This window comes from Pavona decussata, unplaced genomic scaffold, assembly GCF_977016875.1.
Source record: "Pavona decussata unplaced genomic scaffold, jaPavDecu1.1 SCAFFOLD_170, whole genome shotgun sequence".
Lineage (NCBI taxonomy): Eukaryota > Metazoa > Cnidaria > Anthozoa > Scleractinia > Agariciidae > Pavona > Pavona decussata.
The window spans coordinates 155,500-169,984 of record NW_028145581.1 but is presented as its reverse complement, the minus strand read 5'-3'; the positions used below and the strand labels follow the sequence as shown (position 1 = coordinate 169,984).

The window sequence follows — 14,485 nt, the reverse complement described above, 5'->3', positions numbered from 1 at the left end:
TAATGACGCTTCAGAAAACTAGATGGACCGCTGTTATTTGAGGACATCTAAGAACGAAATCAATCCCCGCGGAGTTTTACAGGTGTTGCTCTTGGTAAATAGTTTTTCGTTTCCGGTTTATGCCTGGTATCAGCGGCATAAGGGCCCATTCTTCGGGAGCGCACGCTTTGCAATCCGTCAGAAGGAGGTCCCGTCGGGATCTCCTCCGATGATGAAATCCGATGAATTCCGAGGCCTCCTTCGCCTTCACTGCCTAAATTCAAAATTTACGTAGTTTATAGGCCACAAATAGTGTCCAGAAGCCCTTTAAAGCGAAATTCGTCTGAACAAAAAATTAATCTCTTTTACCTTTCTCGAAACAAACCATATATTAAATGCAACTTTAACCTCCTTTTCACGGATGACGGATTTCAGCTTCAACGGCGTGACATCGCGTGGCAATCTCCCAAAAGGAGGTTCTCAAATCACAGGAAATGGAAAGACTAACAATTGTTCTGGTTGACTGATTTGAGCGCTGAGCCACGCGGGAAAGGCGGGAATTTCGTCTGTTGATTTCATTCTTAGATTAATATCGGAAAGCTGCTTTCCCGTAATAAAATGAAAATTCTTCCAGTCACTCATACTTTTTTTCGTAATAGCATTTACAATGTTCGTAAACGTCGAAAAAATTTAATTTAAAGGCAGTAAGTCTTTGTTTGTCTTTGTTTGTGGAGAAGTTTTCAGATAAGTCTGGTCTAGTAAGGGATGTAAAAACAGCAGAGTCCATTCTTAGAGAGTTTGAAACGGCTACTACAACAAAATACTGTTCCAAATGTGTACCTACCATTACTCACATGATTTACAAAGGTTTCAATGCCACCTGGTTGTGCCCAAAGTGCCAGAGGGCTTTAGAGACAAGAGGAGGCTTCGAAGCCCGTTTATTTCATAAGAACCTTTTTCAAAGAAAAATTTTATCAATTCAGTTTTCCTTTATAATTGAGATGCAGTAGCTCTGATTTAGAGTATACTATTTAATTCTGTATAGATTAGAGAATGACATTTCATTTTACAACGTAACAAATTCGCATCAATATTCGTCCTAAGCGTCCCAAGTAAGCGGCGACAATAGCAATTGGCGGAAAATCATTATAAGGTACCTTTGATTGCTTAACAACGCGTCAAGGTCAAAATAAAAACTTTACAAAATCTCGCACAACAATAAAAAGATCTTGTGTCTATAACACTTTCAAGCTGAAACAGTGCAGAGACCATGGATGCCCCTTATAGTCCTTATTACGAAGTACCCACCTCCTCCTCCGCCACACACACACAAATACGTATACAAACACAATCCACAACACATGGTTTATAAATTATTTTTTCAACAAGAGGCGGAAAGAATGTTAAATTAAATCTCTTCCTGTCCTTTCCCTTTTTTTAAAAAACTTGGTGAACAGAACGTTTTTGCCATATATGAGCTTCACCTGGCTTGCCCTTTGTATGATATTCAGTCTTTTCATTTCCTGTGATTTGAGAACCTCCTTTTGGGAGATTGCCACGCGATGTCACGCCGTTGAAGCTGAAATCCGTCATCCCTGAAAAGGAGGTTTAAGTCGCATTTAATATATATTTTTTATCGAGAAAAGTAAAAGAGATTATTATTTTGTTCAGGCGAATTTTTCGGTTAAAATATCGCTTTCAAGCGCTTCTGGGCACTATTGGTGGCCCATAAACTACGTAAATTTTAAATCTAGGCCGTAAACGCGAAGGCGGCCTCGGAAGTCATCGAATTTCATCATCGGAGGAGATCCCGACGGGACCTCCTTCTGACGGATTGCGAAGCGTATGCTCGAAGGGACATTCTTCGAGACTCGTGATTCCGGAATCTGCCGAATACACGGAATGCACGGTGTTCATGTTCTTTTAAGACCTATTCTGGTTTTTGAAATTAACAGAATAGTATGCTGAAAACCGATAGCGGCATGAAAGGAATACAGTTCGCTCAAAATAAGGGAAATTGTGTTCCGTTTAGGAAGCTTTTCGTGTTAATGGGAAGACCTGGAATTGTATTCTTTTGGTAACTGATATTCTGTGTATTCTGTCGTAACTGAACCTGGATAAAACTAGCCAGAATTGTCCCAATAGTATGCACCCAAGTCAGTCTGAACAGAGAAAGCGAATTACTGGAAGGTTGCTACAAAAAGCTAATAAAAAAAATGTGTTGTGTTAATTACTTATAAATTTTACTAGCTTTAATATAACGCTTGTAAATATCAATGTGAGAGGAAAAACAGGAAATACTGTATTAAGTAGCTGGCACAACACAATCTTTATGACTCAAGTTATGTAGAATTCGCTCGATGTGGAGACCAGAGATGGCGCAGTGGTGAGACCACTCTTCTTCCACCAATATGACCTGGGTTCAATTCATGGATTCGCATTCATATGTGGGTTGAGGTTGTTCTGGTTGATTCTACTCCTTGCTCCAACAAACCTAACCAGTATATTCATTTGTAGGTGCCGTCTGCTGAACATTTTGATGTGTAACTGGGTATGGCTTTGCTCTTCGCATGAGTCATGCAGTGAACATGGGTTTAGTTTTCAAGGGAGTGTACAGATAAAATAAAATAAATCAATCACTTTATTAAGTGTCAATGTATTTAGCGCAGAGCACTTATTAGGGACACTTTCCAGATTAAATTGAAATTTAGAAGTGTTGGTTTTTGAGGACAGATGAAAACCAGAGTACCGGAGAAAAACCTCTCGGAGCAAGGACGAGAACCAACAACAAACCAAGATATTTTGATTGCTTTTCGAAAATGGAGAAAGAGACGTATTTTTTCCATTTGTCCGCGAGAAATGTTTAAGTTCAAGTTCAAGTTTGTTTATCTCACCCATTACAAAATAGGCAAAATGAGAGTAAAAAAGATATATATTACAGAGAAAGTGGTGAGGAAGCCTTAGGGCTTATAGAATAAGGCTTCCTCATTACAGAGTTGCTACAATAACATATAATGTTTGAAGAATGTGAGACGGTTGATACAATTACGGTTGAAACTATTAGACGGGAAACGCGAAATCTATAAACATTTGAGAAAAAATAGCATGCAACGTCAAAAATAGAGATACAGATTTAGTAGTTGCTGTAGATACAGTAGAACCCAGCTTTATGACCACTTCGTTAATACGACCACCTCGTTATTACGACCATTTGTTGTGCCCCGAACGAATTGAAAGTGCAGTCATTTCCTTAGTTTTACAGCCTTATAATCCGACCACCCCGTTATTGCGACCTCATTTTCACGGCCCGAAGGTGGTCGTATTAACGGGGTTCCACTGTATATTGTTTCCTGAAGGCTAGATTTAAAGGAGGAACTTGAAGAGATACCGAGTATTGTAAAATTTTATACCCTAAAAGCCGCACGTGCCTTTATCTCCTAACAAGAAGAACATTTTCCCAGGAAGGTGTTGAGTCTTATCGTTCACAGTTTATACCTTTTACGTGACAAAGTTTTTTGAATCGAGTGTATACATTCGATATGATAAATTGATGAAAACGTACGGACATGAATGATATAGGCAAGACTTGAAAACGGGTCGGAGAAATTACGTACTTGTCATAAAAAATCTGGCTACGAAATAACGTCACATGAAAAACGAACAATTCATCACTTTTCAGGGGCGTCGCAACAGGGGTATTAAGGAACTTAAGCACAGACGTTTTTCAGCCACAGACGGCAACCGGAAATTGAATTTTTCCCTTTTTGGAGGGTTTTCACGTTATCGCATTTGTAACTACAAGCCACAGTCATCAAGAAGAGCTTTTCCTGTCCGTGGTAAGGAGCAAAACCACGCCAAAAAAGGAAACTTTCGACTTGCGGTTGCCGTTCGTGAATCACGAACGTCTGTGCTTAAGCTCCCTATTATCAAGTAGAGAACTGAGCGCGTAGTCCGTCATCTGGTTTCGGTGAAACTACTGATTTAATGTTTATTTTAATTTATATCGATCAACTCTTTCACTTGGTGACTATTCTGGAAGAGATCTTGTTCATCCTGTATGACCATCCTTTTGGTTTTTTTTCAGCTGTTATTTCCGTTGAAAGTTAAGATTCAAACTAAACTAACGACCAAATAAGTCAATAAAATACCGGATGAACATGAAACAAAAAGAAAATGTTTGTTATCCTGGACATTGAGCCAAGAACTGTTCTGTTGATCACGTTGTTACTAATCCTTCACCATCCTGGTTTTTCCTAGAACGGAACTGGGAATCTGTCAACAAGCTACATTTCCACAAATATAGTTTCAGTGGGGACATTCTAAAACCGGATTCTACACATGACTCTTTGAACAGGAAACCTGATGCCAACCGACCTTTATAAACTGACATTTGGTGCTGTGCCTATTTAACATTAGAGCCAAATTGATCTATTCAGTTGATCGAGGATCCTGAGGACAAGTGGACGAACTAAATGGATTTAAAACACATCTCTGCAGTAAGTAAACGGCTAGACAGCTTAACTGTTAGATTTTAAAAAATCAAGGCTTACAATTTAGGTTGGTTATATTGGGAGTTATGATTTTTTTTGGTTTTTCGCAGGACATATTAAGGTTTTGCCAAGTGAAAAAAATATATACTTTCACAAATTAAAGCAGGCACGTCTTAGACTAGGAAGTCTTCGTAAAAAGCTTTTTAAGAGCTTTCTTAAAAATTTAGGAGGTGCTTTCAATTAGCACAATTAGCTTTCAGTTAGCACAATTAGAGCATGAGAGGTCTATATTCGAAAGGGATTTATGTCAAGGCTTAACATGCATTTCTCTCAAGATATAACAGAAAGAGGAAAATTTAGAACCCTCCTAGGGTGTATCCTAACTTCTGGTTTATGAAAGATATCTTATGACAAGCCGAACTGAAGAGTCTCCCAAGCTTACTTTTTGTGTAGCAGTTATCAATCGATTCGCAAAGCTTAGCCAATCAGGGATTGTTTTGTAATAATTTATAAATATCATCAATGGAGATTTTATTTCGATCGAATTGTTCTTTGCAATCATTGGAAAAACCGATAACTGACGAAGGATTTGTTTTTGTTCAAGCTGCGTCGCGATATTCCTCCTGTAAATTTGATTCATTAATTTTAATTTCTTTTCAAATTTCGCTTCGATTTACTAAAAATTGACATTTTCTCCTTTGGGAAGAAGAGCAACAACTGGATAATTTCCGCACATAACTGCGATGGTCATTCACTTATTCAAACAATACTTATACAATACTTAGGATACATCTTGGTGAATCTTGCCCCAGGCTTTTATACGGTTATTTTTTACAGGCTTTCCTCACTTTTTGCACTGGAAAGTTTTCTTTCTTCGCAATGTACCGATGGAAACACGGTATTGAGAGAGGTATCAGTATTCCTAGGGATATGTTTGTTTTTATAAGTATGGAAGTCAAAATCGCAAAAAATGCAAGAACAAAACTCAGATTCTGCAAAGCATTTTATGCTATGCAGTATATCCCTTCATTTTTATTTCCCGTTTTAAAGTCCTGACTGCGCCAGCCAATGAGGCAGATATCAAGTGAGTCAGTTATGCATACTCTTAGATTGCCTACGTGATTTAAGTAAGTGCATGTACATAACTCAAGTGTTATCACTTACGCTCAAATGATGGAATTAAACTAGGCTTTCCTCGTGAGAAAATGTTGTGATCAGTTGGTGATAGGTCTTTTGCCGGCACGGCTCCCGCACTGTGAAATGCTTTACCTCTTGCGATACGGAAATCTAGATCACTGCAGTATTTTAAATCTTTACTGAAAACTTATCTTTTTAAATTAGCTTTTTATGCCTTAAACACCAAAAAGGCGTCTGTCAGCTGTCATTTACATTGAAATATATACCTTCTGAGTGAGCACGAGTCATGATTTTTACCTTATTGGTTTTTAGGTGTATTTAAAAGAAGACGGTATCCGTGACAATAATTCGTGATACGTAGCTGTCAGTAGACAATCTGCCGGAATCATTTTTACATACCAACCCGGAGACCTTTATAAAAAACATTTCATGTACGTGCCTTGTTAACATTAGAGCCGAATTGACCTATTCAGTTGAGGTTCCTGAGGACAAGTGGACGAACTGAATGGATTTAAAACTCATCTCTGCAGTAAGTAAAGCTGGACATAGACTTTTAGGAATTGATGAATGCTTACAAATTGCGTTGGTGATCTCGGGAATTTTCGATTTTTTTGGTATGTTGCAAATACATCTGTGGTAATTGGAAAGTGATTTTTCTCTGACGATTTGATATGGACGTCACAAATTTTGTGAAGGAACCCCTTGGGCTCTTAATTTGCATCCTGATTTGCTTCAGTATCTGATCTAAGAAAGAGTTGCAGTAGAAAGCGGTTACTGTCAGTGGGAGAAACAATACGTGATATCTGCGTCAGTAGGTTCATAGATCCCATACATGAAATACCAAGAATATCAGCTGGTAAATTGCTTGAAATCGGCCGTTTCTTTAATCATTGTAAAATATTTAAACGTAAACTTAGCTTAATAAAGGCGGTTTGGCCTTCTCTACTTCCTTTTGCGGTCTAGTCGTTGTTTCCAACTGCTGTGCGAAAAAAAAAAAAAAAATCAAAACGCAAAGTCGGGCCCAAAGGTAACGTCCCACTTCTCAGACGCAGTGCCTAGTCAAACAGGTGTTGTTTAAGGCAATATCTCGCTGGTTTGGATAATTTCTAAGAACATTGCATTAAAAGGAAACAAACGTCTAAAAAAAGAAAAGAGGTTGTGTCTCTGATTTCGCCCTACAATATAGCTCTGTTACCTCGCGCATTTTCGAAAAGACTCAATGCAGATAAAACAATTTGATTTACAGTATCATATCTTGATTACTCATTTGTTGTTGTTGTTTATTCGGTGACTGATCCCTTAAATTCGCCCTGTGGTCTTTCTGGAGGAGTCATTATGAATTTAAGACCAGAAAGCTGAAAATTTTCTGCATTTTTTGCAATGTGAGCTCTTAGGAAAAACAAATATTCGGGCACCTTTCCTAGCCTCGTTGTTAGACTTAAGACCAAAACAGGGCTGATAATTCTCAGTTTCATAGTTCAAGTTTTAGATCCGACAGATGAAAAGTTGCATATCTATTTGCTTCAGCTATTTGTCAAACGTAATTGATTTAGAGGTTGAAGCTTTCATGCATGAGCCAAGTCTAATTATTATGCTCAACGTATGAAAAGATCCTTATACCTAGCCTTATTCAGAGGAACTGGGAAAGTCATTCGTTCTTTGTAAAATCTAAGGACAATTTGGCCCAAGCACCGATTACAACTTCACCGTAAGTATAACAAATATTGACGAAACGGATGAGGCGGGCACTTTTGGCACTAGAAAGAAAGTGGATTAGTGCATCATGATATGCTTCATATTGTAAATCCCATTTTCGGTCGTTTAGCTGATAAGCCGACATGACTGTCAACAATCGGAAGCCGGATTGCGGTGCACGGAAAGCAAGTGGGGTATAGTGTATTTGTCAACTGATTGCGGTTTTACAATTGGTACTACATGTCCATTGATTAGCGCACCACGCTCTTGTGTCTTAATTAATCCTTGCGTGGCAGACATCCAAAGAAATTCAATTTGATCACGCTTCTTCGAGTTCCGTGACAGTCCGAGTGACGTTTGTATTAGATCCTGAGTTTCTAAAGAAATCAGAATAATTCAAGAAAGTGCTTGAATGGCTTGGCATAGGACTCCGTCAATTGCCCTTTTAACTTTGTCCATGCTGCCATTTCCAATCGCTGGGCCAAAACAAATAATAACTTTTGGTCAGGAGGAAAGTTGTTGTTATCGATTAGCTTCAGATGTTTTAAAAAATCTTTGATCGTGCTATGAGGTCAAGTCACTGACTGCGCCGTCCGACATGATATGTCTAAACGGTCATGGAAATACTACCGATTGTTTTTAGGGGTTTCCGATCACTATATCCTGGCAAAATTCAAAGATATAACTTTCAAGCATTCTACAGCAGAACCTGCCTCATTATATACTTTAAGACACGCCGTGAAAAACTTTTTATCTACCGTAAAACGATTATGACTACCATTCAGAGCGCGAAGACTGGAGACGTGCCGCGCATCGTCACATCCAACATCAGGCGGGCGAGAGTGCATAAGAGACTGAGGATTTTGCTTCCAGTGAAAGTTCTATCCGTCGTCTCGCCTGGGGATGTAAATTTCGGATTTTGTTATCACTTAGGGTGTTCTGGGCAAAACGCCATTATATTTATCCGTGAAGGTCTCGTTTAGAGTTGCACGCGATGAAATATAGAAATATATATTTGTCTTAAAATGGTCTTTTTTAGGGGTCAAAAAAGCTTTGGCCACGCCCAGGTTGGTCTCCTTTACGGGTTTAATTCAAAATTTCCGACGAGCATTCCCACCCCTCAATTACATATAAGGGTCTTCCCCACTCCCCTCCCCCCGAGGGCGAAGGAAAGTCTGGGCTGTCGAGCTACCAGCACGAGCAGCGAAGCCGTGAGAAGCAAATTGCGCCTCCTATACTCTTAGGTCGGCTCTGCCGCCTAAACTTAAAATTGTTTTCGGACACGGCTACGGAGGTAAGTGTTAAAGGGAAAAATTTGTGCTTGGTAGCTGAAGAGGTCGACTGTCACGGATTCAACGTACTGAATAGTGATTGCTGTAATGTACAGTTGAACTCGAATTTGGGTGACGAAGAACCGGGGTTTTCGCATCACGGAAATGGTGTGGGGAATATCATGAAGTCAATCCGAGATCGATAAATGGGCTGTTTTGAATGTCAACTCTTTGCGAACAGAATTGGCCGAATTCTACCGGAAGTCATTTAGTTTATTTACCTTTTCTCTTGCCTATAGCCGCAAAGTTATCCAGCTTGTTAGTTTAAACGGTCTTTTAGCTGTTGGCATAGCATGTCAACTGATGGCAGATTTTTAGATGCTTTTTATTATGCACTATGCATGTTGAAAGATTCTCTGCCTTCATGTAGTAGCAACCTGGGTGGTTATTTTTGTTAAAGGAGCTGCGAAGCAATCTGAACCGAGGCCATCATGGAGCGGAAATTGATATTCTTTAAAAAGGGATGTATTTAGCATTAGAACCGTAGTGATCTTCCCAGTCAACGTGGGAAACAGAAGTGCAGACTAAATGCATGCACAGCTTAGATTTTCGGTAAGTGAAGATGACTTAAGTTTGGCAAGGAAGCTTATCACGGGCATGGGGATATTTCCATATCCCCTTTTTTAGACGAGCGGTTCCTTAGATTTAATTATCTCCCTTGCGAGAAAAGCTTTCTTGCGTCACTCGGCGTGAACTTGCGCTAGTTGCAGTAATTTTTGTTAACTTCACCTCACTCGGATGCGGAGTCCGTTAGATAAATTCAGCTGGGGAACAACACAAGTGAGAAACTCCACTAAGCACACTAGACCACTCGCCAAATTGAACCGGAAAAAGACCTCTTTGATAAAATACGTAATTCTCAAATTAAAAGCGCTACCTGCTCGTCTTTGAGTAGGTGGAGTCGCAAAACAAATTTGAACAATGCTCGTACTCGTAACAAGACAGAAGACGCTATGCTCGCCGATTCTCGCAAATGCTTGCACTGAAGACCATCTAATAATGTTGGTATTTGAAATGTTTTTTTTTTCAGTTCTTGTTAAGTTTATTGATAGTGTTCAGAAGACTTTTCTACTGAGTCTGCGGTTAGGTTCACTATCATTTGGAAATTGTACTTTACTACTTTGCAAATGCTTGGCAAAGACCATTTGATGTTATTTGTAAAAAAAAAAAAAAATAATAATAAATAAAAATTAAAAATAAGAAAATAATAATAATCCGATCCATTTAAGTTTTCTGAATTTTTGATGGTAGCTATCCAGTCTGCAGAATAATAGTGAGTGGCGCGTACGCGCGAATGAATTTTTTCCCTTTTTATATTGATTTTGTAAATATAACAAGAAAAGAAGAGAAAACCGCGCTTGGAAGGCACGTTCTCATTCCATAAAAAAAACAACAACAACAAAAACAACAACAACAAAGGACAACAGCACTGAGACATTCTCGTGATCAATTCATCAGCTTCTGAAACAATTTCTTCAGCAGTTACCAATTGAAAGAACTATGGTTCGACCCGTCTTGATTTAAACACGCGCCTTAATCACGCGAATTGTTGGAATCGTGTCAGATGCAACTGACGGGTTTAAGGCTGAGGCAGATAACGACAGCCTTATTACCTCCCACTATATAAGAACAAAAACATCACGAAACGATTTGGATATAACAAGATTGTAAGTTTGCACGCAATAAGTAACAGTGACCATTGCACGCAAAGGAAAGAGCACAGCCATTGTTGTCTGAGAAGCCTGCCTCCTCTTCCACTTCTAATATAAGAATAAAGAAATGTAAGTAGTACCTTCATTAACTGCCGATCAAGACTACGATCGTTGACAAGTTATTTGAAAAGACCCGTGGGAACAAACATGTTCGCCAACTCTTGAGCTCTAATATCCAATGGTATAATCTCCTCACTTTCTTGCGTATATTTCTAGAGGCTCTATAGTTGGGAGAGTCTGTGGGGTGCAAATGCCCCACGGCCGGCTGGGATAAACGAGCTGCTCAAATAGTCAGGACCCAGTCAGCACGGTATAGTAAACAAAACAGGAAAGTTTGATTCTTTCTGAGCTTATGGCTTACCTATATTGTGATCAAAGCTAACCAAGGCCAAGCTAAGTCTCAGTCTAGTCACCGTTAGTACTGTGGATCTACCATCTCTTTTTTGTCCTCCCTAGATATAGTTAACACAAGTTTGTCGCCTTTGCCGTCAAAACCGGCAAAAACGGGAACAACCACAACAACAATGATGAGTTCAACAGGCTCTGAAAACATTTCATCATTAGTTACCGAAAAACTTTAACTATATAAAGTTCGACCGCCTTGATTGAAAAAGTATTTTTAAAAGCGCCTAAATCACGCGAGACGTTTGAATCTTGTCAGCTGCAACTGACGGATTCCCTTGCCGGATGATGACAGCCTTACTCCCACTAGAGTTCAAATGTCATTTCTTTTGACAGCAGTATCAGAAATAAAAACGAGGAAATATATTTTTGCAGATAAGCAGTTTTTACGTTGCCTATCTCGCAGGCACGCAATAAACTCATTACGGAACAGCGGCTATTGCAGGCCATTTTTTCCAATGAGCTCTTGTTTATAAATGCATTCATTACAGTTTGTCAGAAGTCTTTGTCTCTACTGACTTCTTAGAATGAAAGAAGCCAGCCTTTCCTACCCATTTTGTCCCCCTCCACCCCTCTCTCAGGAAGGCCTCATGCTAAGATTACCTTAGATGGGAAACTTTTCCGGAAAACAACAACAACAAAAAAAAGCTTTCTGAACACGAGAGGAAACAATTGTATCAAAAGTTCGCATGACATTTTTTCCTTTGACACATAAAACTAGTGCGTTGGTTTGTTATTAGCAAATGCATTTGTCAGCTAAAATTCGGACACGAGCAACAAAGATAGTCACTGAAACTTGTCACAGGAAATTTGCTCGAGCGGTCCATACATTCACGGTCTACTCAGGCTGCGAACGCAGACGTATTTCAGGCTGTTTTTTGAGTCACTTTACAACTGTCACTGAATAGATTCTGCACTAAACAAGTACGCGTCCAACTGGAAGTGAATAAGGACCTTACGATTAAGGGTTTCCTTTGTAAACCGCAAACCGCAAACCTCGACAAGCAGTTTGCAGTTCGGAGTTCGCTCTATGTACATAATCCGGGATTAAGATTGAAGGTTACTTTTTGCCTACGCATCATAGCTTACTCTTAGGAAAACAAGATGGCGGCTGCAAGGAGAATAGTATTGAGGTAGCTGTTGTTGTTTTAAATTTAATTCTTGTCATCTCGTAACTGAATCAAACAAATCTCTCATTCATCGAGATAACTCTTTTAAAACAGTAAATTTGACGTTTAAACGTCGCTTTTTAGTTTTAAAACCCGCGAAAAACTCTGCCGTAATTCACTTACCTCTAGACAGTGTCCTTGACGATGAAACCTGACCCTCAAACGGGACGGCACGATCGAAGTCACGTGACTTTTAGAGTTTTTTGGTTTGCGGGAAACGAAAACAAACCTTAATCTTACAGTCAACCCAGGTCACGCGTGAACAGTATTTCCAAGAATGAAATGAACATTCGAATTTCTCTTTGTAATGTCCGACGTGTGAATGGAATGTTGGGCATTTCTCTGGAAATCGTTCCGAAAAAGACGCATTAACTGAAAAAAAGATTCAAAATACTTGGGAAACAATTGTTATTCTTGAAATATTCAATTTTGCAATGTAAAGAAAAATTCATAGCTTTATACCGTCAATAAGCTAGGGAAATTTATACGGGAACTCTGAAATCCCGTTGGCGATTTTCAAAACTAACATGTAAATTTCAAAACTCTGTTCAAATTTCAAAAATATCGTTCACGCGTGACCTGGGTTGACTGTAAGGTCCCTATTGACTTGAAATTTTACACGCGCCGTTGTATCTTTCTATTCTCAGGCTGTGGTCGTGTTTTTGTTGACGGCCTGTTTCGAGGTCAACCCTAAACCTCAGAACTCATATTATCTTAGCTCCGTCTTCAGAGAAGAACGTTTGAATTGCGCAAATGGGAGTGCCCTTGGAGTAGTTTGTACAGCTTCTTCTGGAGAGCGCCGATGTACATTAAAATGGGAAAGATTCACCAACACTGGTAAGTACACGCACATGACTGGTAAGCTCGACAAATTTGTGTGCTCGAAGTTGAGGACGGCACCTCTTATAAAGAGATATTTTTGTACAGCTTATGACTATGCGTAAAAAGTAGATCTTACGAGGGTTATTGGAATCCTAAAAGGAAATTGTCAGCCAATCGGAGAGCGCAGTTAAGTAAAACTAAAGCAACTGACTCCGCCTCTCAATTGAAAACCACTCTACTGCGCACGTAATGTACAGTACCCCGTCCTGAGTTCATCTCACAAGGATGAAACGATTCGGAGAACATAATTAACCTCCGTCTCCAAACGATTATGGTATAATAGACGCCTTGAAAGACTTATGACTATGCGGGAAAAGTAGATCTTACGAGGGTTAATCAGGGATCCAAAAAGGAAATTGCCAGCCAATCACAGAGCGCGGTTAAGTAAAACCAAAGCAAACTCCGCCTCTCAATTGATAACCGCTCTATTGAGCACGTAATGTACAGTAGCCCGTCCTGAGATCATCTCACAAGGATAGAAGAGTCGGAGAATATAATTGTTCAACCTCCGTCTCCAAACGATTATGGTGTAATTGAAGCCTTGAAAGATGTTTTTCATAGCAATTAAATACTATTTCATTAAGGATTTCAGATAATGAATTTGAAAGGAAGGCGGTGCATACAATTTACTCACCCACGCAGCGGAATTCAGTACGCACTGAAAGCAGCAAAACAAAATCAAGATTGGAAACTTGTGTTTGAGGTGAGGCACGCTCATGAACAAAAACTCTGTTACTTTCTACTTTACCGTTAAGTTCTAAAAAATCCCCCCAAATCTGTCGTTTTTTCATTCTTTTTAGCCTGAGTCCAGATTGACGGAGCACTCCTAATTTAAGGGGTATCTTAAGGAATGTTTCTTAACAATAGTCTATTGTCATTCCAGCAAAAGACCATTATTAAGGAACAATACGTTGAAAACATCTTAATTTAGGAGAGGAGGGCTTCGCGTATTAGGCTCATTGGCCCTGTGGCTTTTGGGCGAAAGTGACAGTAAACTGCGAGCCTTGGTTAAGCTGATGTCAATGTCAAAGAGGGCATTGTGAGCTCATCATTCAGTGTTCAACTTTTTCGGCTATTCAAAACAAATCAGGCAAGATTTGCCTGATCTGGTTAATTTGAAAAGTTTGGGATATTGGCTGTGACTTCGACTCACTACTGACAGCTAATGTGAAATGCCGGAATCTGCACCACTTGGTTGCATCTGATTTCACAAATTGAGCGCTCAGTTTTGGCTAATTCATGGATCTAGTGATACAAATCTCTTCCAGACACTATTGGGAACTTTTGGCCAAACGTTCTCGTAAAATATAAAACACAAGGGAGGGTCTTTGATCAAATTTCAAGACACCGAGAAGTGGATTAATAAACAGTTTTTCAACCAACTTTTAGGTGCTTGAAAGAAACAGTCTTTGGAGTGTGTGATATATCTTCTCAAAACATAAAATAATTCTTGGAGAAATTCAAAGTAAAAGCTCACCAATTTTATGATAATTAAGATCACATTTCCAAACTTCCTTCACGGTAGTAATTTACTTTTTTTTTTTTTTTTTTTCGTCATGAATTATTAATGACTTCGAGTGGGAATAGATATTGACGGTTAAGATACGTATACTTTCTGAATTCACGATAATATATCCCTTTACGGTGAATTTTTTATTCGTTTCATGGTCGACAAGTGAACACTTCGG

The 14,485-nt window shown here is 39.2% G+C and overlaps 1 protein-coding gene across 2 annotated transcripts in view; it reads left to right on the top strand.

Moving 5' to 3' along the window:
• The first annotated feature begins 4,374 nt into the window (after window positions 1–4,374).
• LOC146463971 (uncharacterized) overlaps window positions 4,375–14,485 on the top strand; it is a 59,339-nt gene continuing 49,228 nt past the window's right edge. For both annotated transcript variants that reach the window (XM_085083756.1, XM_085083758.1), the window contains exons 1-3: window positions 4,375–4,475; window positions 12,563–12,752; window positions 13,382–13,500. In XM_085083756.1, the coding sequence (XP_084939882.1) occupies window positions 4,452–4,475; window positions 12,563–12,752; window positions 13,382–13,500 (333 nt within the window). In that variant the 5' untranslated portion in view covers window positions 4,375–4,451. The remainder of the gene's footprint in view (window positions 4,476–12,562; window positions 12,753–13,381; window positions 13,501–14,485) is intronic.